At 38.4% G+C, this 24,972-nt stretch overlaps 1 protein-coding gene across 1 annotated transcript; it reads right to left on the bottom strand.

Moving 5' to 3' along the window:
• Positions 1-689: 689 nt before the first annotated feature.
• LOC114040858 (perilipin-3-like) lies at positions 690-10,104 on the bottom strand. Its single transcript, XM_027859064.1, has 6 exons — positions 9,969-10,104; positions 8,861-8,925; positions 6,629-6,848; positions 5,774-5,967; positions 4,676-4,774; positions 690-1,052 (listed from the first exon to the last, which is right to left on the bottom strand). Exons 1-6 carry the CDS (start codon positions 10,102-10,104, stop codon positions 690-692), a joined length of 1,077 nt encoding a protein of 358 aa, XP_027714865.1.
• Between the last annotated feature and the right edge of the window lie 14,868 nt (positions 10,105-24,972).

Below are 24,972 nucleotides of genomic sequence, written 5' to 3'. Positions count from 1 at the left end.
CTTAATTTGGCAATCAACCTATCACCTTAGGGCTGAGAGTATTTTACGAGTTATTCAGAATTTGTAGTTTAAGCTTTCTAGCTCTGCTGAAAAGGGAAGTCACATAGAACTAAAACTCTCAAGAACTAATCTCATTATCTCCAAAACAAACCGGTCACTTTGCACCACGGGCCTCTGGATTTTCTCCATCCTGTTGCTCCTCCTGCTTCAAGGGAGGAGGAGTGGTGGTAGAGAACAAGGAAATTCATGGTCTTGAATAAGCCCCCAGTGGGTGGGAAAAAAAATCACATGACGTTCCAGACATTGTGCTAAGCACTTTACAATTATTATCTCATTTGATCCTTCCTCCAATCCCGGGAGGTAGGTTCTGTTATCCTCATTTTACAGAGAAGGAAACTAAGGTAAATAGGGGTTGTGACCTGCCCAGGGTCACACAGCTATTGAGGGTCTGAGGTCATATGTGAATTTGGGTCTTCCTGACTCCAGGCCCTGCATGCTATCACCAGCTGCCCCAAATCTATGATCTGTGATCTCCTGTTTTGCATTTAAATAACCCACAAAGGCTGAATAAATTAATTTTCAATGCAACTTTATTATCATAATCTGAAAAGTATTTATAGCTATTAACTATAAACTAGCACAAGACTGCTTGGCAGGAATTTGGAAATAGCCCAATTCCATAACACAATTCAAGATGATTTTTGTTCAGGGAGTTTCACCACCTCTGATAAGGGATATTCAGAGGAGGAAAGGGGTCCTACAATCCAACTAGAAGGAATACTATCTTCTAAGAAACAATACAATTTTTCTATGCTTCCCTGGGCTTGAGTCAACTTAAACTGGCTCTGGGTCAGATAATGCTTGTCTAGATCTTCAAACCCACCACATAGGGAAAAGGTGATATGGAGCTCCTGTATGTCATAACAGGCCTGTTGGAGTTTGTCTTGTAGGCTGCTTGGGAGACCTTGGACTTTAGGCATGAGGTCCATGAAGGCCAAGTGTAATTTCAGGGAAATGCTACGGAACAAATCCAGAGTCAGGGCTTCCAGGAGCTGCAAGAAAAAGGGAGGACAGAAAGAGCTTAGTAAGTATGCAGTTGCTGCTCATTCTAGAAGAAATTCTAGATTCCTGAAAAAGGTCTAATTATTAATGTCCTTAGCCTTCTATCACCTCTTCTTTGATTGCTTTTGTGTAGATTTAGATTATACATACATACATATATATGTATATATATACATATATACACACACACACACACACACACACGTATATTACATAAATAACCAGTAGGCAATGGGAAATAGCTAACATTTTTTTTTTAAATCCTGGATTGGGAGTTAAGACTCCATTCAAACTCCTACTCTCCCTTACTTACTCCCTATGGGACTATGGGGAAGATGCTTTGTATTTGTATTTGTATTTCAATCCTCATCTGCAAAATAAATTAGATGAATTCTAAAGTTTTTGCCAATTATAAAAACTTCCTTAGGCTACCCTTTCCTGTTAATAGTTAATAGTACCATCTTCTTCTAATCACTTAGGTTCAAAAGTCATCTTTGGATAGGGGGTGGGAATTACATCAAGAAAAAAATATCAGTTGTCAAGGTCTATTGACTGAAAGGATCTCTCTACTTTCCCGCTTCAGTACTTTGTCAGCTAGACTATTTCAATACAGCATCCTCCCCACAACTGATTTTTTCTTATTATTTTCTTATTCCAGTCTTTCCTTTACAGCAAGGCCAAATCTTTTTTTTGGTGGGGGGGTAGGGAGAGGAGGCAATTGGTCTTGACCAGGGTCACATAGCTAATGTCTGAGGGCAGATTTGAACTTGGGTCTTGACTCCAGGGCAAGTGCTCTATCCACTGTGCCACCTAGCTGCCCCTCTCAGGCATCTTAATGTACTGTTCTGATCTGTAGCTAGAACTAGCATGATGTTATGAGTACCAGGCCCCAGATGTTGACTTCCTACTCCCCCCCTCCTAGTACCAGCCACCTGTTTGCTATCTTCCTCATTTGCTTTGGGCTGTTTCCGAGGGTCCTGTGGAGGTTAGGCCCTTCTCTTGAGGCATTTTCTTCCTGCCTCTCTCATATGAGCCACCTGGCCTGGGGAATCTGCTTGTGCAGGATCAGCAAAGATGATTTATATCTGGGATACCTCTATAATAAACTCAGTTCTAAGTTTATCTGTCCCCATCTTCCGCTGTTCCTCCTGGGGGTCTTTTTTATAGTTTTGGAGGAAGATCACATAACTTGGGAGTCACAAGACCCAAGTTTCAATCCTGGCTCCTCTTGGAGCTTGGAAAGTTCAAACTTCCTAAGTCCCTTGTTTCTTCCTTTGCTAGGAAAAAGGGATGCCTCCAAGACTCCTTTCAGCTCTTATCTATGACCTTTTGATTCTAGGTCTTTTTCCTTATATTCCTTTGGCATGTTCTGGTAATTCATGAAATCTAGCTTTCTCCTGAAGCTACATACCTTGATGCCTACTCCAAGGCTGACTGCTCCTCCTCTCAAACACCCAATACAGGGTCAGGAAGACCTGGGATATTACTTCTTTGTTCTTTCTGCTGCAACAACTACAACTCAGCAAGCAGTCTGTCTTTTGTAGTTCACTCCTTCTATCTAGTTACTTGTCGTTTGTCATCCCTGGAGCTCTAGCTCATCTTCCTCCTCCCCAAGTAAGATTAGTTGCCTCAGTCTTACCCCAGTCTCTGCTTCCTTCAAATACCCTGGACTTTCTAGAGTCCAGATTCATATGACCATTGTCACCTAGCTACACCAGACTAAGGTTGATTTTTATACTTATTTCTTCTGCATATTAAGGAGTGGTCACGCCTATATCAGATTGTGCGCAGACTTGGGGAGGGAGGGGGAGAAAAAATTTTAAACTCAAAAGCATATGGAAGTGATTGTTGATAAGTCAAAATAAATTAATTAAAAATAAAAAAAGGAGTGGTCACTTAGATACAGCTTCTTACACAGTAGAACAGGAGACAAAAACAAAATACCTGACAAGTTTCCCAAGAGCCTTGATAGTCTTATCCCTAGAATCCTTTTCCTTATTTCCAACCTGATATTCTCCCTAGTTTCCCCTGTCATCCCCCAAAAGGCGAGAAGGCAAGACAATCTTCCTCCAGAGGCACATTTTAAAAGCTAACTTTCTGACACCAAGTTACAAAATAGCTCCCACCAGATTAGAAGTCATAATCCAGCTGCCCGGATGATACTGAAAAATCTCAGTACCTTTCAAATCACTATGCTGAGGATAACTTTCTTTCCCCTTTTACCCTTAATTTACCTTTTTCAGGTCTAGTAGAAATCTCTATCCTCCACAAAATCTTCCCCAATTCATCTTAAAATTTCTTTTTTTATATTTTTGCTATTTTATTTTCACATACTACACTGAGTACCTATGAAGGCTACAGAAGCCATGAATACCCATCAAGTAAATCATAGGTATGCCTACAAAGATACACTATTGTCTATTGATATTTCAGATAGAAAGTTCACTAGAGATTCTGAAGGATCCAAAGTCAGCTAGGATAGCTAATGCACAAGTAATTGGCAGCTAAAGTGCTATTAAGAGTGTTGAGGTCTCAGAATTATGAGTTTACCTTGAACTCTAAGAGCATGGTGCCATTTTCTTTTCTTAGTCTATGATTTGTTGGACCCAATTGACCCTAATTAGGATAGTAAGTCAGACCCATGGTCTATACAGGTGTCTTAAGCTCTCGAGTTTTATAGAATATCCTTTTAAAAGGTACTATAATCCAAGACTTCCTGAAGATAAGGGCTTTTAACATGTTTAATCTGTTAGGAACATACCATATTGTCTACCAGTTCATCTTACCCTATTCTCATTACCTCCATTAAAAATACATTGGCTTCAGGCCTTACCTAGTAGCCAGCACCATTCTTCTAGTTACCCTCAGTTTTCAAGCTTGCTATTATCCCTGCTTCCTCATTCTCCCCCCTCCCACCTCCATATTCAGTTGTACAGTCTTATCAATTCCACATCTTCCACCTTTTCTCTTCTTTCTACTCATATGGCTCCCATCCTGGTTCAGACCCTTGTGGCCTTATCCAGACCATCATTAGAGCCTCTCATTTAGATTCCTGGCCTGTCATCTATCTTTTTCTCTGATCATTTTCCACAATGAAACCAAAGTAATCTTCCTAAAGCAGAAGCCTATCATACCCTTACTCGGGAACTTTGCATGGTTTCCTCTCACCTCCAGGATTTTTTACAATTCATTTTCTATTTACTTTTCTAGGTATATTTTACTTTCCCTTTCCCCTTTAATATATTCAGTTCCAGCCAAGCTCCCTACTTTCTGTTCCCCCAAACTTGGGATTCCTACTTTCAAATAAAATAGATCACTTATATGCCTAGGACATACTTTTATCCCTATGTCATGAAAATCCCTGCTTGACTTTAAGGTTTAGTTCTTGTATTATTCTCCTATGTAGACCTTTCCTCATCCCCCACTTGTAATTTCTCACCATCCTCCAATGTTTATATAGTAAAGTACTCCTAGTTGAATGCTCCTTGAAGCTTGAGGCAATGGGACATTTCTAATACATAGGAGCAAAACTAAACAAATATTCATGAGGCTACCTGATATCCAAAACACACCAGTTTGACATTAATGTTCCATGTGTCTGTAAGTCCGATACCTGTGTATCATCCACATTTTTGGACAAGCTCCTACTCCAGTCGATCCACAGATTAAATAGGGCCTTATGGTAATTCTGCCGATCCTTGCTTTGACAAGTCTGGTGGAACAAAGTTTGAAGTTTGAAGATACAGGTCTGCCTTATGATGGTGTTCATCAGAGTTGAAGTATGCTGGATTTAATCAAGGAGTCAGAAGTTTATAATTCCTTCCCTGGAGGCCATATTCTTATACACGCCATAAAAAGATAATCGCCATAACAGAATGGCTACATGGCTAAGTGGAATCTAGAAGTAAGCTTGCTTCTACCACTTTAACATTCCTCCATCACCCACATACACAACCACCCTTACACCTCCTGGTCTACCTTGCTGCTTCTAGCAAGGTAAAGACCTAGCAGTGGGGCTTAACGAATAAGGTCAATATCCATCAAAGCTTATACAATCTTGGGCAGCATCGAAAGGCAATGTCCCCAGTGTAGGGCATAAACTCTGACCAGAGCTTAATGTTTCTAACATGATCAGTTCTGAGCATTATATTTTAAGAACATCATTGAGATGTAGTAGAGAGCAAAGGAACAGTCAGAATATTGAGAGGCCTTGAGATCATGTCAGATGAACAGACAATGTTTAGTCTAGAGAAAGGAAGACTTTAAGGCAGGGTGATAATACGATAGCTATCTTCAAGTACTTCAATGAGCTAAGGTGAACACGAGGTTAGAGTTTTTTGTTTGTTTTTCCATTGCTCCTAGGAGGAGGAATGAGGGAGGGTGGGGAACATAGAGGCAAACATATAGCCAAAGGTAGATTTAGGTTACACATAAGGGAATTTTGTGTAGGGAGCGACTGGGGACAACTTACCGATATTGAAAGTACCCTGATAATGGGCTGCCTAGAGAAATTAATGAATGAATTCTTCTTTACTAGGGCATTAAACAGAAGTTGGGTGACTGCTTGTCAAATGATTGCTGTATAGAGAGGGAATAGACGGCTCTACGTGACTTTTTATGCTAGATGGCCTCTGAGGTCCCTTCCTACTTGGAGTCTGTTAGGAAGGAACTGGTTGGGTTCAGAAGTAGTTTAGAGCATAGAAAATCCTACCAATTCAATTGCTTCATAGAGCTGGTATGAGAGTTTTCTGATGTTGTTCTTGGCACCTCTGATATTTTCCAGAACATTCTTCTTTGCCTGGAGGTTGCTCGGCAGAGAAGCTAATGACGTGAAATAGTCTTCGCCTCTTGAAGACTCATCTCTAAAATAATCTCTGTCTTCCTCTGAAGATTCTTGGATATTAGCTATATTGAATTTTTAAAAAAGCATTAATTCTACTAGAATAACACTTAAATTAATAGACGTTTACTAAGTACCTACTACGTGCCAGGCACTGTATTAAGGGCTGGGGGTACAAGAGGCAGCAAGACATAGTCCCTCCCCTCATGGATCTTACCATCTAGTGGGGGAGACAGCATGCAAATATATGCAAAGTAAGCTATATGCAGGGTAAATAGGACATAATTAACAAAGGGAAGGTACAATAGAATTAAGAGGGGTTAAGGACCAATAGTGAGTCCATCTTAGGGACCTTGACAATCCATAGGACATTCCCTTTGCTTCTGTTATGAGGAAAGCTACATGACCAAATCCACGAGGACATCCAGTTTTCCTTAAACCAAGGCATTGGCACTAGAATCAAATCAGCATCAGATTCTTATTCAAGGATGCATATGTGACCGCTATAAGACTGTTGTACTCTTAAAGATAAACTTATATGCAAGTGATTAGTATTTATATTTTTATTTAAAGGAAGCTTTATATTTAAAGGAAATTAGATGACTGAGTCATAGGGTACATCAGGAGCACTCTAATCAGGAATTAGCCAGACTATTTTACATTCAAATGCAAAACTGAATAAAGGGGAAGACTAGAGGAGTTATATCTAGCTTGACAGTTACTGACCCACATCAGGTAAGATTGGGAGGGATTCGTCCATATGAAGTTTTAATTCTTCTAGTGTTTGTTTCTCCTCTTGAATTTCAGACAATATTTTCTGCCCATCAGACACAGATCTTGTGGAAACAGCACTGATGCTTGTGGCATCTTCCTTGCTTGAGTCACCACTACTGGCATTCATTAATGAACCTGTTTCTTTGGATAGTTGAACTTTGTCAAATATGATCTCTTTAGATAAATGTAGTTCCTAGAAAGAGTAACAAAAATTTATAATGTCTTAGGCTTTTAACATGCTTTGTTTTGGTACCATTCTGCTATTTAGCTTTTTCGTATCCCCAGATATGTACTACTACATACTGTGTTTCAACCAAACTACATTTTTGGATCTACTAGATTACCTGTTTCATTATCTCAACTTTCCTGATGCTTGTGACCATAACTATGTGGGGAAATCTAATATATCTTAAAGGTTAGAAAGGCCTTCCTAGAATTTATAGGAATTGAAAAGTGCTGAACAAGATCCTGAATAGAGGTCAGGAAATGTTTCCATCTTCATATTTCTGGCAGTGATCTTTCTATATAGTAGGCACTTATGTTAACTTTTTTTTGAGCTTTAATTAGACAAGGGAGACAAGAAAAGGATCTAGTTTACCTTATAAATATTTAGCCATTTCAAGTTTCTTCTAGTAATTTCAGGGTCCCCTCTTATCTAACACTAGAATTTGTGTTCACATGTGCATTTTGTTTGTATTTTAATGTTTGTTAACATGAAGGCTCAAGGTTAAGTGACAAAAAAAAAAGTTGGAAGGGGAATTTCTTTCGAACTACCAATTTAGAGAATGAAGGAGTAGAGGCATATATGGTTCTGAGAGAAGAAAACTAGATAAGAATTCAATTATAGACAAACAAACAAAAGTTCAAGTTAAACTAAGTATGGGAGTAGTTAGATGCTAGCCAAAAAGGACAGAAACCAAGGGAAACCTGTAATTATGAAAACATGGGTTTGGTAGCAGTGGTAAAGAAACATGGTATTCAGGGGGAGAAAGAAAAATAGGTTTGGGATTTGGGGGAGTTCAGGAGGCTCCACATAAGGGTGGCAGCTTAGGGTTCAAGGCTCACTAAGTTTCTTGTGACAACTCCTTGTAGCAATGGGGTTTGAGTATGTCCTGATGTATGAAGCTGATAAAGGGGCAAGGGCAAGGCACTACAGTCCTTTTGAAGGAATCCTCCCATCTTTGATGGAAAGAAGCTACCTGGTCCTTCCCATGATCTTGATGTTGCCTTTGCTTGTACTTTATTACCTTCCTTATAGATGCAGCTGGGGGGCTCTAGGCCTGGAGTCAGAAGACTGGAGCCCAAATCTTACCTCAGATATTAACTGAATTTGTGATTCTGGGCAAGTCATAACCTCTGCCTGCCTCGGTTTCCTCAACTGTAAAATGAGGATGGAAAAAAAATAGCACCTACCTCACAGGTTTGTGAGGATCAAATGAGGTATTATTTGTAAAACACCTGGCACATAGTTGGTGCTTAATAAATGCTAATTCCATTCCTTTCTCTGCCCCTCCCCAAAACTGATTTGAATGTTGTAGTCAGTTACTACTGAGGAGAGGGTATGGACTTTCCTTTGTAATAGATGAAGAAAACTTGATATTTTGCTTACATTACCCAGATTTACCTTGCTGATAAGGTTTCTTTTTAATTAATCAAATGTTTCCTCTGTTGATAGTGGCTCACTCTCTAGATTTTATACCAAGTTTATTGTTTTTATCTGTTAGCTTTGTTATTTATCTATTCTTTTTTATATAATCTTCTCACAGGCTCTTTACTCTGCTGTCTTCGGTTTTCCACCTTTGATTAGTGTAGATACCACTAATATACTCAAATTGGTTCCTCTTCAAATACTTAATTTAAAAAAAAAAAAGAAATTTGTGTAGAACTCTTCTTCAGTCTACTAGGGTTACCTATGACCACAATCTCTTGAATTCAGCCATGAATTTAAAAAGGAAATGATTTAAAAAGTTTAGAAGGGCTACATGCACTGCAAAGATTATAAAAAAGTCACTATGGACTGTATTCAATGCACCTAGGCTTTCTACTTACTTACTTCTTGTAATAAACTCATTACCAAGTCCTAATAGGATGCTATAAATTAAGACATTTTTGAAACATTAGACCCAGGACAGGATTGTTCTTATAGTAGAATCAGAATGAGCTCAGACTATTAGTAAAAATTGCCTCCTGTGGTACCTGTGGTACCTGTGGTCTGCTCATTCTCTCTTTGCTGATAGGCTCACTTGAAGCTTAAAATAAAAGCATTATTAGTTAAAAACTAGAAGGTATTGATAGGTATAGCTGCCAATAATGTAAACTAGTACCAGCAATGACAAGTCTTTGGGCCAAGAGCAATTAAACTACCACCTCTAATTTTTCCTTCTGCCTAAAATAAATAAATAAATAAATAAATAAAAATTCAAGGGAAATTTCTGTTTCACAAGAAATGACTACATTGAATTCAGAGGTTGATTACTCTAAAATGTTTACCATTAAGATGTTTAATAATTCTAACCTGTTTAGGTGATTTACAGGAATAACTCCATATTTAGGATTTCAGCTCAATGCTATTCTTTAAGGCATCTGCTCTTTCTACTAATTGGCACAAATACAAATACGTATTCTAAGATAGCATGCCATGATACAAAGGACATTGAATTTGGAGTCAAAAGAATTGGGCTCAAATCCAGATCCAAATACTATGGTCTACTCTCCAGCCTTAGGCTGACTACAAACATAATAAAAGGTCTTAAAGCCCCACTTCAGATGCTCGTGGTAACATCAGAACTTTGTAGATCATAATCATCTTCTTGGAAACAACACTACGCCAATATTGCCAACAAAAGGATATCTGACAATTTTATTTTATTATAACATATTTCTATTACCTAGGGCTTTACTTAGAGATTATTTCTACCATATTCCTGGGCAACAGGGCTATATCAACCTGGGGGTAGGGGGAAAAGACTTTGGTTTCCAACAATCCAAGAACTGTTTTGGCGGCCCAACTTTGGAAGTGATCAGAGCTCTCAACTAATTCTGCATCAGAGATGATATTCTAAAGTTACAGAGTATGATATTTTAATGTCACTTCATTCCTGGCCAACAAGAGGGAGTTTTGCTTGAATCAGTAGGCAAATGTTGTCAAATCTAAATTCAAGTTTTAACCATTAAATAGACTACTATTTTACTTGGTCAATTTAAAACATGCCAGCAACCAGGACTATTTCCTCTTTTAAGACGCTACTAAAGTGCATCAGGGTCACTTCCAATCAAAGTAATTTTCACTTACTTTTGTCATTGAGCCTCACCACAATCTGTTTTGCATCATTAAGTATATCAGAAATAGTCTTCTCCATCTGTGATGGGCTCGTTCTGGTTTCTGCAAGATGGAGAGTCTTTTTGGCAATAGTAGATATATGGTCCATGCAAGCCTTTGTGCCAGTAGTAGTGACATGACTAAATTTTTCTGGGCATTTTTCTCTTCCCATTCTAATCTAAAAGGAAAGTATGACTAATTACATGAATCTCAAAGAGATTTTACATTATATTGGATAGAAGTATTCCAGGGAATTCCATCTTAGCAGACATGTGGCCATGTATTATAATGGAAAGAACACCTGATTAGGAGATAGATTACCTGGGTTTGAGTTCAGCCACAGCTGTAACGTTGGGCAGGTACTTTTAACAACTTAGTTTGTTTCTAGGCGTTGCAGTGGATACAGCAACAGGCCCGGACTCAGAAAGACCCAAGTTCAAATCTGGCCTCAGATACTTAATACCTGTGTGACCCTGAGCAAGTCACCTAGCCCTGTTTGCCTCAGTTTCCTCATCTGTAAAATGAGCTGAAGAAGGAAATGACAAGCCACTCCAGTATCTTTGCCAAGAAACCCCAAAAGGGGTCACAGAGTCAGACATGACTGAAAAATGACTGCAGAACAAATTTGTTTCTTTATCTATAAGATGGGGGATAAATATTTGTACTATGTAGCACACAGGATCATTGAGGACCAAGTGAAATTAACATTTGAAGAACAAGCAAATTATCCAAGCTATCCAAAAGTGTGAACAAATGATCCAAACTTTTGGGTGCTGGCTGAAAAGATGGATGTGGGAAAGAAATCTGCCAGTATCTAAGAAGGTTATAATAAGAGTTACTGATCCCATATCCTTTGAGCCTTGTTCCTCCTTGCCAATATTTCCCCAGCCCTTTTATACTGCATTCACACATATGTATAACATTATTAGGTTATTTGAAAGCCAGAGGAAGAAAAGAGGGAAAGTTCATATGGACTTAGAAGGGTACGAGGAAACCTTTCCCCACTCCAAGTCCAAGAATTCTTCTACCTTGCCTAAAATAGCAATACAAAAAATGTTAACATGAGTTTATATATTAGTGCTATCTCCTTGTGATCTGAAGATGCAAATGGTCCTGAGAAATAGCATCTTACTTTCAAGTTTAAATCCTGGCTTAACTTTTTTTAAAAAGACTTTTTAGTAAGTAACTTAACTCTTTGGGCCTTAATTTTTCCTCATCTATAGATTAAGGGAATGAGACCAGATGCTCTAAAGTGCCATCAACTTCCAAGCCCTAAAATGCAATCAGCTGCCACCCCTGGTTAGTTCTTCACCCATTTCTTATATTCTGAATTTCAGCTTCACTCTGGTTCTAGTCTTTGCTTGGGCACACAATAAAAACCCTTCACTGAACAGTAAACACGCCATTTCAAATAACCTTAAAGGTTCTCTACCCAGCCATTTTAGGATAGCCACACACAGCTCTTATAGCCAAGGATGTTGGAAAAAGAGAGTAGTATTCCTGTGGAGGGGGGAACATCCCCACTGAATTAAAGGGCTAAACCATTCGGCACAGCATCTCTCATTCTCCCCACTTACCTAGTGACACTCTGAGAATACAGCCCCAAAAGCTACTTTGGCTTTCTCATCATATATAAACACTTTGGGGGGGAGGGGTGAGTGGGAAGTGAGCCTTTATCATTGGCAGATGTGAAGCAAATAAACAATCACCAGAGGAATTTCAAGTCCTGTGGCCAATGAAGGCTATGAGGTGGGTGGCAGAATTAGGAAAGAGTCAGTGACTTGAAAGGGGTTATATTAGTTGTCACAAGCTTCATAGCTTTTCTAATTTTTCAGCATATGTTTAAAAAAAACATTAATTTATCTTGATAGTTTATATAACCTTCTTCATAGGCCTAGCTGAATTATTGTATTACTGTATAAAAAATTGGAAATTTAAAAGATTTCTAAACGATTCTTGCTTTACAAACAGCCCTCTGGAGAATAGGGCTATTTCAATTTAATGTAGGTAAACAGATGGATTATAAGCTACAAGTTCATCCACTTACCAATTGTTTATTAGTTGCAATGCTGTGGGGACAGGGAGAGAAGAAAAAAGGAAGGATAATAAGGTCAAGAGGGATTTCATTAGGATTCATGATCCCTTCTTCCTTCTTTCCTTTCCTGTAAGGATCTGGTCAGTCGGGTGGTCAATCTGCTCTTACTAAGTTCTACCTGACAAAATGGTCTTCTCCATCTACATTGCTAACTAAAGCGATTTATACTGTCGTTCATGTGGTATGGCAAAAGTTGGTGTGGGAATAGCATTTCTGAGTAAATGTTGGTAGAAAAGTAAGTGAAATGAGAAAGGTTAAGGGAAACTAGGCTGGGGTGTGTGTGTGTGTGTGTGTTCAACTGTAGGAGACAACATGCTGTATATATATAAATAAGTCTACGCAGGATAGGCATAACATAATGTGGGGGGGGTGTTAGTTGCAACTGGGAGGGAAATTAAGAAAGGCCTAATGTTCAGGGAGGTGGTGGAACTGAGTGCTACTGGAGATTCTAAGGGGTGTAAATAAGTAGTGAGGGCATTCCAGGCTGGAGGGACTGCCAGCGAAAAGGCAGACAGGCATGCTATGGTGTAGGTGAGGAATCGTAAGGAGGATAACCTACCCGAAATGCTGAGTGTCTGAAGGGAGTAACATAATAAGTCTGGAAAGGTAGGCTGGAGCCAAGGAGTGAAGGGTTTTAAATACCAGACAAAGGAGTTTCTATTTGATACTATGGGTCATAGGAAGAAGCCACTAGAATTTACTGAATTGAGAAGTGACATGGTTAGACTCTGCTTTAGGAAAATCATTTTGGCAAATATGTGGAAGATTGGAGAGAGGAGAGACTGAAAGCTATGAGTTGAATTAGGATGCTCCTGCAATAGTACAGGTGAGAAGTGTTGAAGGCCTGAATTAGGGTTGTGGCAGTGCAGCTGGAGAGGAGGAAAGAGATGCAGCCTATGCAAAGATGGTAGCACCCACAGAGGAAATAAGAAAGTTCAGAAGTGCTGGGTTCTGGGGAAAGGATAATGAGTTCTGTTTTAAGGCATGTTGTGGTGCCTGTAGAATAATCAGTTTGGAATGTCCATTAGGCAGTTGGTGAAAACAGGATTGGAGCTCAGAAGGTAGGTAAGCAATAAATAATGCATAGATCTGGGAGTCATCATAGGATGATCATTAAACCTTTGGGAGTTGGTGAGGTGCACTGGTCTCTAGTTATATAATTCCCATTAATAGATAGATAGGAGGTAAAGTTTGGAACTTTGTCAAGATCATAAATGTTTATTGAAGAGAATACTTTGGCTAAGTGAGACTGGAATAATAAGATTTGACATTTATGTATGTATCACTTTGTGGCTTATAAATTGCTTCATATAAATTATCTCATGTGATCATCATAATAATTATGAAGTAGAGCAGTCTTTATTATGACCATTTTTAGAGATGAAGAAACAAACTCAGATGGGCAAAGTAACTTGCCTAGAGTAGTTTATTTATGACATATGAAGTAAGCTAGTTTCTCAGCAAGTCATTTAGAGCACTATCACGAGAGTTGACCAGTTATCTCGACTGTACTAGAATCTAAAACTAAGAGTTTTCATATAATGGTAATAATCACTTGACCTGCATGGAGCTGGACACAGTGGAGGGGAAAATACTCTCCAAAAGCCATCTATCAAGGTAAAAAAAGGGTGTGTGTATGAATGTGTGTGTGTACATATATATATATATGTACACACACACATACACATATATGCATATATTTAATATACACACATACGTATGCATGACATTCAGGCATTCAGTGGAAATCAATGTTCCTTTGTGACCTTAGAGAAGCTGCCTGAGAAAATGATCCTCCTGAGAATGCCTTATGTGCAGGTGTTGATATGTCTGAAAATTAGGGACTCCTGAACTAAGTGTGGCAGATTGATTTCAACTACTCAGATACGGAAATGGATCTGTGATCTCATCTATTCCAAAGCCTCCTCAAACAATTTTGATTATAACTTATCCAGGCCTATCCATCTTGTATTACTTTTGTCCATCTCCTCCCATAAGTTTGTCACAGATGGTCTACCCACTGTCCCAGAGACCTTTTTCACTTTCTCCTGACACTTCAGGGTCACGTCACCAGTAGATTTCTCTGGCTGCCCACCTGCTTATTTCCTTTTCTCTCACCCTGTGACAAGCCCGTGTCCTCTTTGTATCATATATTTCCTTTCGTTACTATTCTTCTTTGGGGTTCTTGATTAGTTACATGTGACAGTCTGCACATATCCACTATGAACCCTTTTGTCATCTGTGTGACATTCATTTTGGAGACAGCCATAGTCCCTGTCAGTGTCATAGTCCCATAGTCAGTAGGATGTTGGTATTGAAAAAGATGGACCTTACATGAACTGATGCAGAATGAAACGAGCAGGGGCAGCTAGATGGCGCAGTAATTAGAGCATTGGCCCTGGATTCAGGAAGACCTGAGTTCAAATCTGGCCTCAGATACTTGACACTTACTAGCTGTGTGACCCTGGGCAAGTCACTTCACCCCATTGCCTTGCAAATAAAAAAAAAATCCCAGAACCAGGAGAAGAAGATTGTACACAGTAATAGCCACACTGTGCGATGACTGATTTTAATAGACTTGGCTCTTCACAGCAACACGAGAATTTAAGACAACTCCAAAAGACTCATGATGGAAATTGCTATCCATAACCAGAGAAAGAAATATTGAGTCTGAATGCAGATGAAAGCATACTATTTGCTCTCCTTTTCCTTTGTTGTTTTGTTTTATTGCTTCATTCTCGTGGTTCCTCCCATTAGTTCTAATTGTTCTTTACATCACGGCTAATGGGAAAATATGCTTACTATGAATGTATATGTAGAGCCTATATCAGATTGTATGCCATTTTGGGGCATACAAACAGGCTTAGGCTAATCATGCTAGCCAATACCAGCCCCTCCACACTTCAGTGAAGCCCTGGGCAAACAGGCAGAGGCCTAGCCACGTGTGCTTCAGTGTAGCCACTGGGAAATGCAGAAAACACTCCACTGGCCTTAGTACGTACCAGACACCACAACTAGGACCTCAACTCAGCACCAGGTACCAGAACCCTATGGCCTCCAGCGGTAACAGTCAACCCCCACCCCCACAGCACAGCACTAGACATAAGGGTCCCCTGGGGGCCTCATGGCAACATCAGTGCAGCACCAGGTAAAAAGCCAGGGCTTGCAACCACTAGCACAAGAAGCCTGAGACAATACCCATTCCACCCTGGGAGAAGAGCTCAAATTTAAAAGAAAGGAAAAAGTCCCCCCCAAAAAAGTATATGTGGGGGGGACAGGGGGGAGAATGAGTGAAAAACAGTGAAAAAAGAATCTGACTATAGAAAGTTATTACGGTGACAGGGAAGACCAAGGTACAAACTCAGAAGACGACAACAACAGTGTCAAAACACCTATGGGCAAAAACCCAAAGAAAAATGGGAAGTGGTCTCAAGCCCAGAAAGATCTCATGGAAGTGCTCAAAAAGGAGCTTAAAAATCATATAAGAGAGAGAGAAGAAAAATCGGGAAAAGAAATGAGAGTGATGCAAGAGAATTATGAAAAAAGAGTCAACAGCCTGGAAAACTCCTTAAAAAGTAGAATTGGCCAAATAGAAAAAGAGATACAAAAGTCTACTGAAGAAAACAACTCCTTAAAGAGTACAATTAGTCAAATAGAAAAGAAAGTACAAAAGCTAATCAAGGAAAGCAATACCTTAAAAGTTAGAATTGAACAAGTGGAAGCTAATGACTCTGAGACATCATGAATCAATCAAACAAATTCAAAAGAATGAAAAAATGAAAGAAAATGTAAAATACCTCATGGAAAAAACAACTGACCTAGAAAACAGATCCAGGAGAGACAATATCAAAATCACTGGACTACCTGAAAACCATAATCAAAAGGAGGACCTAGACAGCATCTTTGAAGAAATTATCAAGGAAAATTGCCCTGATGTCCTGGAACCAGAGGGCAAAATAGGCATCAAAAGAATTAACCGATTACCTCAGGAAAGAGATCCCAAAATAAAAATCACAAGGAACCTTATATATTTCAGAACTATTAGGTCAAGAAAAAAATACTACAAATGGCCGGAAAGAAACAATTCAAATATCAGGAAACCATAATCAGGATCACACAGGACTTAACAGCTACAACATTAAAGGATGAGAAGTCATGGAACATGATATTCCAGAAGGCAAAGGAGCTAGTATTACAACCAAGTATCACTTACCTGGCAAAATTAAGCATAATACATCAAGGAAAAAATGGTCATTCAAAGAAACAGAAGGATTTCAAGCCCTCATAAGAAGACCAGAATGAAACCAAAAATTTGACCTCCAATATCAAAACTCAAGAGAGGCATAAACAAGTAAAAAGGGAAAAGAAAATATAAGGGATTCAATAGAGCTAACTGTTTACATCCGTATATGGGAAGATGATACGTGTAACTCTTAAAAATTGCATCACTAACAGTACAAATAGAAGGAATATACATAGAGGATATGGGTATAAGGTGAATTTAAAAGAATCACACAAAAAAATTAAGAGATGAGAAAGAGGAGTAAAATGGGTGCAGAAAAAAGGGAGGGATAGAATGGGGTGAATTATCTTACATGAAGAGGTAAGAAAGACCTATTACAGTGGAGGGGAAAATGGGTGGGTGGGCAATGGGCATTGTTCGAACCTTACTCTCATCAGTATTAGCTGAAAGAGGGAATAATATGAATAATCAGTTGAATATAGAAATCTATCTTACCCAACAGGGAAGTAGGAGGGGAGGAGATTAAGTAAAAGGAGGAGGGGAGACTGACATAAGGGAGGGCAGATCAGGGGAAGTAGTAGACAGAAGCAAAATACTGATGAAGTGAGAAAGAGTGAAAGGAGAGAGAGGACAAACAGAAGGAAGAACAGGATGGAGGGAAATACTCAGGTAGTAATCATAAATGTGAATGTAATGAACTCTCTTATAAAACAGAAGCAGAGATAAAAAACCAGAATCCCATAATATGTTGCTTATAAGAAACACACTTGAAGCAGAGAGAGACACACACAGAGTAAAGCTAAGAGGCTGGAGCAGAATCTATTATGCTTCAGCTAAAGTGAAAAAAAGCAAGGGAAGCAATCTTGATCTTAGACAAAGTAAAAGCAAAAATATACCTAATTAAAAGAGATAAGAAAGCAAACTACATCTTGCTAAAAGGTACCATAGACAATGAAACAATAAAATTAGAAGAGCAAGGAATAGTCTACATGTCAGATCTATGGGGAGGTGAAGAATCTGTGACCAAACAAGAGATAGAGAGCATTATGAAATGTAGAATAAATAATTTTGATCATATTAAAATGAAAAACTGTTGTACAAACAAAACCAATGCAACCAAGATTAGAAGGAAAGCAGAAAACTGGCGAATAATCTGTACAACAAGTGTCTCTGATAAAGTCCTCATTTCTCAAATATATGGAGAACCGAGTCACATTTATGAAAATACAATGTTCAAAGGATATGAAGAGGCAGTTTTCAGATGAAGAAATCAAAGATATCTATAGGCATATGAAGAAGTGCTCTAAATCACTTTTGATAACAGAAATGCAAATTAAAGCAACTCTGAAATACCACCTCACACCATCAGATTGGCTAATATGGCAAAAAAAAAAAGGAAAATGATAAATGTTGGAAAGGATGTGGAAAATTGGGACACTAATGCACTGTTGGTGGAGTTGTGAACTGATCCAACCACTCTGGAGAGCAATTATAACTACATCCAAAGGACAACTGAACTGTGCAAACCCTTTGATCCAGCAATACCCCTACTAGGTCTGTGTACCAAAGAGATCATAAAAAAGGGAAAAGGATCTATATTGCAAAAATATTTATATATGCTACCTTTTGTGGTGGCAAAATATTGGAAATTGAAGAGATGCCCATCAACTGTGGAATGGCTGAACAAATTGTGGCATATTAATGTAATGGAATCCTATTGTGCAGTAAGAAATGATGAACAGGCAGATTTCAGAAAAACCTGGAAAGACTTGCACAAACTGATACAAAGTAAAATGAGCAGAAACAAGAAAACATTATACACACTGTCAGCAACATTGTGTAGTGATCAATTATGAATGACTCAGCTCTTCTCAGCGATACAATGACTGCAAGTATAAAATACTCACAAAAGAAAATGCTATCTATATCCAGATAAAGAACTGATGGACTCAGAATGCAGATTGAAGCGTGATTTTTTTGCTTACTTTATTCTTTCTCATGGTTTTATTTCCTTTTGATCTATTTCTTCTTCCACGTCTGTGACAAATATGGAAATGTGTTTTACGTGATAGCACATGTATAAACTATATCAAATTGCCTACCGTTTTTCAGAAGGGAGGGAGTGAGGGAGAAAAATGGGTAACTCACAATCTTATAAAAATGAAAGAATCCTAAAAACTTTTCTTAATATGAAATTGGGGAAAAAATAAAATGCCATTTAAATAAAAAATAAATAATTTTCTCCAATCCAATTATTTTTTTTAATTTTTGTTCCCTTTAGTACCATATTCACGTCTTCTACAAGAGGATTGTAGTCTAGGATTGTAGTGGTATGGTTCAAATGTGATTACACTATACTTGATAAAGAAAACAGTTTCTTATAATGATTTTTGCAAATATTTTCTATTTTTACTCTATAGTCTTTCTTCAATTTTCATCCTTAAATGCCCTTGCCAGGGTGTTGCTTAGTTGGATATTTTAGTAAGCTTTCTTTAAACTGGTTTCCTCCTCCACTACATCTCTATGCTTTAAATGATGCTATCTGTAATCATTCATTAGCCTCCTACTAAGATTTTGGTGTTCCCTTTGACAGCATCTCTGTCCCTGGGACAAATAAATCAGATGGCTGGTTAAGGCAATTTCTGGGCTCTTTTGGTCTACTCTTTGTTGCCTCTAATCTGTGTAATTTTAAACTTCTGTATAAAATTACTGTAGTTAGTATCAATGCCATTTCTGTTGTCATTTTCCCATATTTTAAGGTCAATTGATTTTTTAAATAGCTCAAGGCTGTTTCAATTGTCTTCCATATGTTTTTTTCACTATTTTTCTTCTCTTTTTTTTTAAAAAATCACATTCTTAGCTCCAATAAATTGATGATCTAACTGTACACAGACAACTCAGGGATAATTCCTACATCAATCAGAAGTCCTTTGTTATCTGTTGAAATCTATTTCATGTGTTGCTGTATTATCTTGTGCTTGCCATGTCTGGCATCTATTAATTCTTTTATCAAAAACAGTGTTCATGATATAGAGGCATGAGGCTCCTATATGATCTATGTCTTTGTGTTTTCTCATTCCTGTACTATGCTTTCTTATCTACATCTATCAATAACTACATCTACACATGTATTATATCTCTTTATATCTCTTATTGTCTCCATCTTCATCTTTTTTCACCTATGCAATGAAATCACAAAATATCAGAGCATATGTTAATTTAATTTGGAGGATCTCATAAAGTTCTTCATAGAACTTTTTACCTCTTTGTCCTCAGTGACTAATGGTGTGTATGTCATCATTATATTCATGGTGTCCTTTTTGTAAATACTTATTGTTACAATACATTATTGATCAATATATAATTGTAATATATATGATCAAATATCCCATGAAATAATGTTTCTATTTGACTGAGTGTACAATAAAATCCCCTTTGCCAACTCCTTTTTTTTTGCCTCCCCAAAGAGTACCTGTGATCCATCCTTAACATTTTACAACTTCCTTTCTTCTGGTTTCATTTGTAGCAACAATATCAAGATGGATATAACTTAGCTCCTCCAGCTATATGTCTACTTTTTGGTCATTGTATACAGATCTTGCATTTAGAGTAAGAGTAGACAAAGTTACATAAAAATACTGAGCTTTAGTATTGATACTCTAAAAACTCTTGATACTTAGCTTCCTCTACCTCTTTTCTCACCATTTTGTCACCATCATGTAGTAGCAGGATGGGTTATCAGGACTAATGACCATTTCTTATTTTTCTTTGCTGCCATGGCCAAAAACAAAACAAAACAAACTTCATCACTAGGTGGTCAGGCTATTGAGTGGTAATGTGTCTCTCTATAATTAGATCAATCTTAGAAAACTCTCTTAGTTGGTTCCTGGGACCATCCTCATCCTTTCCAGTACATAGAACCTGGCAGAGCTTTTACTCTGCTGACAAAGCTTTCGATCAATCAGAGCGTTTATCAAGCACTGTTCTAAGTGCTGGTGATACAAAGACAATAGTGAAATAATCCCTGACCTCATGGGATTTATTTTAATGAAGCTGAAAACATGTACACAAATGAATGTATAGAAAATGAGAACAAGATAGTTTTGGGAGGGGGGCACCTTAGAGTTGGGGGGAACCAGGAAAGATTTCATGAAAAAGCAGTGTTTAAACTGACTCTTAAATGAAACCAGGTATTAGAAAAGTGAGAGGTGAGGAAGGAGTGTATTTTAGGCATTGGGGGCAGAAAGTACAAAAGTGTAGAATTGGAGGATGGATTGGATGGTACTATGTAGAGGGATTCTTTGTTAGTGTTGTTGGGTTGTTTAGTCATTTTTCAGTCATGTCTGACTCTTCATGACCTCTTTTAGCATTTTCTTGGCACAGATGCTAGAGTAGTTTGCCATTTCCTTCTCCAGCTCATTTTACAGATGAGGAAACTGAGGCAAGAAGGTTAAGTGACTTGCCCAGTCACACAGCTAGCAAGTGTCTGAAGCTGGATTTGAACTCAGGAAAATGACTCTTCCTGACTCCAGGCCTAGCACTTTATCCACTGTGCCACCTAGCTGCCTAGAGGGATTCTAGTTAACAAAATTAATAGTTATGGATTGTTGTGAAAAGTGCCATGTCGAAAAATTATGATTAATCACAATATTCTAAAAGCTGTCCAGGTGAGGATGGAGAACTTTAATCATGGAACTACATAATTGGAGGGGTCCTTCAGGATCAACTATTTAAGAATTCTCTCAATTAATTTAGCTACAGAACACTATTTTTGTTTGAATGCATGATGGATATAGCATATTTTTTAAAATAAAAGAGTACAAAGGAAATTTTGCAGCAAAATTGAATTAGGCCTATTTTCATGCCTTCTCCCCCCCATCCCAATTACCCAAATAATACTGCTAGCACTGAAATGTTCTCATGGAACCATAAGGGCAGGAACTGTTTTTGTTTTTATATTTCCATTTCTAGCATAGTGCCTGGCACCTATTAAATGCTTATTATTGAATTGAAGTAAATCATACAGAACTTCAGGACACTTCAGGATCCTGCAACATTGCATTTTAAAAAATACTGATCTCTACTCATCTGGGACTAAAAAACTGGGCCAATTTAAGTACATATACATATATATGTATGTATTCTTAATGTATTAAAATACATCTTTGTCTGGAAGAATCAGGTACTATGATGTTGAATTCCTCACACCTAACAGGTTGACTAAATACTTTACTTATTACTTTCAGGTATATCTTCTATGTCTCTATAGCAGTTTACAGTTGAAAAATCAAAAGGTAACGTAATACTTTAGTCTCCTTATGGGTCAAACTCTACCAGTAATCCCAGGATATAAATTTGAATGAAAGGGCATTCATTAAGTGATTGTTACGTGCTGAAAACTCTGCCACGTTTGGGGGATACAAATACAAAAGACAGCCCCTGACCTCGGTGAGCTTCCATTCTTTTTTTATGGTGTCCATTTCAAGTAGATTTTATCCTCCAGAACAAGAATTGCATTTCTATATGTTTACAGTACTGGAAAAGTGCAATGTTGTTCACTTCTTCCTCTGCCCCCTTCCAAGTGTTTAGAATGCCTAGTTATACACAGTAGCTCAAATGCTATTTTTAAACTGTCACTTGCTTTGGCTACAAATTTGGGTTGTTCAACTTTTTTTTAAAAATTAATTAATTTTTTTTCAGTTTTCAGCATTCACTTCCACAAGACTTTGAGTTCCAAATTTTCTCCCCATCTCGTCTCTCCTCCCACCCCAAGATGGCATGCATTCTGAATACCTTTTCTCCTAATTCTGCCCTCCCTTCTATCTCTCACTCCCTTCTCTAATCCCCTTCCTCTTCAATTTTCCTTTAGGGCAGGATAGATTTCTATACCCCATTTCCTGTACATCTTATTTCCCAGTTGCATGTGAAAATGATTTTTTTTAACTTTTGTTTTTAAACCTTTGGGTTCCAACTTTTCTCCCTTCCTCCCTCCTCACCCACCCTCATTGAGAAGGCAAGCAACTAAATATAGGTTATATATGTGCAGATATGCAAAACACTTCCATAATAGTCATGTTGTGAAAAACTAAGTATATTTCCCTTCATCCTATCCCGCCCCTCTATTTATTCTATTCTATCTTTTGACACTGTCCCTCCTTAGAAGTGTTTACTTCTGATTACTCCCTCCCCCAATCTGTCCTCCCCTCTATCATCCTCCTGCTCTCTTGTCCCCTTCTCTCCCTTTTTTCCTGTAGGGTAAGATAGATTTCCATACCTAACTGAGTGTGTATGTTGTTCCCTCCATAAGCCAAATCCAATGAGGATAAGATTCACTCATTCCCTCTCACTTTCCCCCACTTCCCCTCCACTGTAAAAGCCTTTTCTTCTCTGTTTTATGTGAGATAATTTACCCCATTCTACCTCTCCCTTTCTCCTTCTCCCAATATAATGCTCTCTCACCCCTTAATTTTATTCTCCAGATATCACCCCTTCATCTTCAACTCACCCTGTGCCCTCTATCTATCTACACATACATATATTTTTTTCCCTCCAACTACTCTAATACTGACAAAAGATTGATGAGTTACAAATATCATCTTTCCATGCAGGAATGTAAACAGTTCAACCTGAATAAGTCTCTTATGATTTCTCTTTTCCTGTTTACCTCTTCATGTTTCTCTTGAGTCTTGTATCTGAAAGTCAAATTTTCTATTCAGCTCTGGTCTTTTCATCAAGAATGCTTGAAAGTCCTCTATTTCACTGAATGACTATTTCTTCCCCTGAAGAATTATACTCAGTTTTGCTGGGGAGGTGATTCTTGGTTGTAATCCTATCTCCTTTGCCCTCTGGAATATTGTATTCCATGCCCTGCGGTCCCTTAATGAAGAAGCAGCTAAGTCTTGTATTATCCTGATTGTGTTTCCACAATACTTGAATTGTTTCTTTCTGGCTGCTTGTAATATTTTCTCCTTGACCTGTGAACTCTGGAATTTGGCTACAATATTCCTAGGAGTTTTCCTTTGGGGATCTCTTTCAGAAGGTGATTGGTGGATTCTTTCAATTTCTATTTTGCCCTCTGGTTCCAAAATATCAGGGCAGTTTTCCTTGATAATTTCTTGAGAGATGATGTCTAGGCTTTTTTGTTCATGGCTTTCAGATAGTCCAATAATTGTTAAATTCTCTCTCCTGGATCTATTTTCCAGGTCAGTTGTTTTTCCAATTAGATATTTCACATTGTTTTCTAATTGTTCATTCTTTTGGATTTGTTTTACAATGTCTTGATTTCTCATAAAGTCACTAGCTTCCAATTGCTCCATTCTAATTTTCAAGGAATTATTTTCTTCAGTAAGTTTTTGGACTTCCTTTTCCATTTGGCCAATTTTGCTTTTTCAGGCATTCTTCTCTTCATTGGCTTTTTGGACCTCTTTTGCCATTTGGGTTAGGCTATTTTTTAAGGTGTTATTTTCTTCGGTATTTTTTGGGGTCTCCTTTAGCAAGCTGTTGACTTGTTTTTCATGATATTCTTGCATCACTCTCACTTTTTCCTCTACTTCTTTTACTTGCTTCTCAAAATCCTTTTCGAGCTCTTCCATGGCCTGGGATCAATTCACATTTTTCTTGGAGGCTTTGGATGTAGGGGCTTTGACTCTGTTGTCTTCTTCTGGTTATGTGTTTTGATCTTTTTTGTCACCAAAGTAAGATAATATGGTCTGAATCTTTTTGTGCTGCTTGCTCATGATCCTAGCCAATTACTTGAGTTACAAACTCTTTGTTAAGTTAGGGGTCTGCTTCCAGTGTGGAGAATGTACTGTCCCAAGCTTCAGGGGTTTGTGCAGCTGTTTTCAGAGGTAATTCTAGGGACGTGTAAATTTTCAGTTCTTCCAGGGTGCTATGATCAAGAGTGAGGTGTTTACTCCTTTCCTGGCCTGTAGTCTGGTTTATGAGTGACCACAAGCACTCTTTTCTGTCTTAGAACTGTGAGGAGGATTTTCTCTCTAGAGCCACTGCAAGCTCCACCAAGCCAGCACTCCTCCTGGCCCCAGGACCACCGCCCAGAAATGTGACCCAGATCTAAGCATGAGCAAAGCAAGAGAATCCTGCACCAGCAAAGAGATCCCTGCAATCCCCCTCTGATTAGCAACTCGATTCCCCCTCAGTCTGTGTGCCAGAAGCTCCCGAGGCAGCCACCACCCCAAGGCCGCGCTAGGGGACTGGGGCTGGGACTGAGCTTCTGTCTTGCCACAGAGTTGTCTTTGGCATTTGTGGGTTGAGAAGTCTGGAAACCAGCACAGCTGCCCCGTGATTCAGTCCTCTGAGGCCTGCTCCAGGTTCACTGCGGCCTGTGCACCCTTAATAAATGCTTTTCCATTCTATTTGATTGATATCTTCCCACTGGCTGTGTTGTCAACCTTCTGGAATTAAGTGAGGCTACAATAATAAGGCCTTACTGAGACATCTGATGCTGCATCTCTAATCTATCAGCACCTCTTTGAGACTCTCCCATATCAACCTCTGGGAAGGTTTGAGTGTCCTATACATAATAGTACTATCAGCACCATGAATCAATCAATCAATCAATAAGCATTTATTAAGCATTTACTATGTGCCATATACTATTCTAAGTCTTAGGGTTACAAAAA

Source organism: Vombatus ursinus, unplaced genomic scaffold, assembly GCF_900497805.2.
Source record: "Vombatus ursinus unplaced genomic scaffold, bare-nosed wombat genome assembly UNPS02014158.1, whole genome shotgun sequence".
Taxonomy (NCBI): domain Eukaryota; kingdom Metazoa; phylum Chordata; class Mammalia; order Diprotodontia; family Vombatidae; genus Vombatus; species Vombatus ursinus.
Note: the sequence above shows the minus strand (reverse complement) of the source record. Positions and strands in the feature narration are given on the sequence as shown.

Bases quoted from the DNA above. Each gene is read 5' to 3' on its own strand.
- LOC114040858 (XM_027859064.1), bottom strand. From the start codon at position 10,104: ATGGACCATATATCTACTATTGCCAAAAAGACTCTCCATCTTGCAGAA. The intron at 6,849-8,860 runs GCAATTTTTACT...TTATCTAAAGAG, and splicing joins TACCACAGGTACCACAGGAG to ATCATATTTGACAAAGTTCA. The intron at 1,053-4,675 runs GTATCGGACTTA...TTTTTCTTGCAG, and splicing joins AAAATGTGGATGATACACAG to CTCCTGGAAGCCCTGACTCT.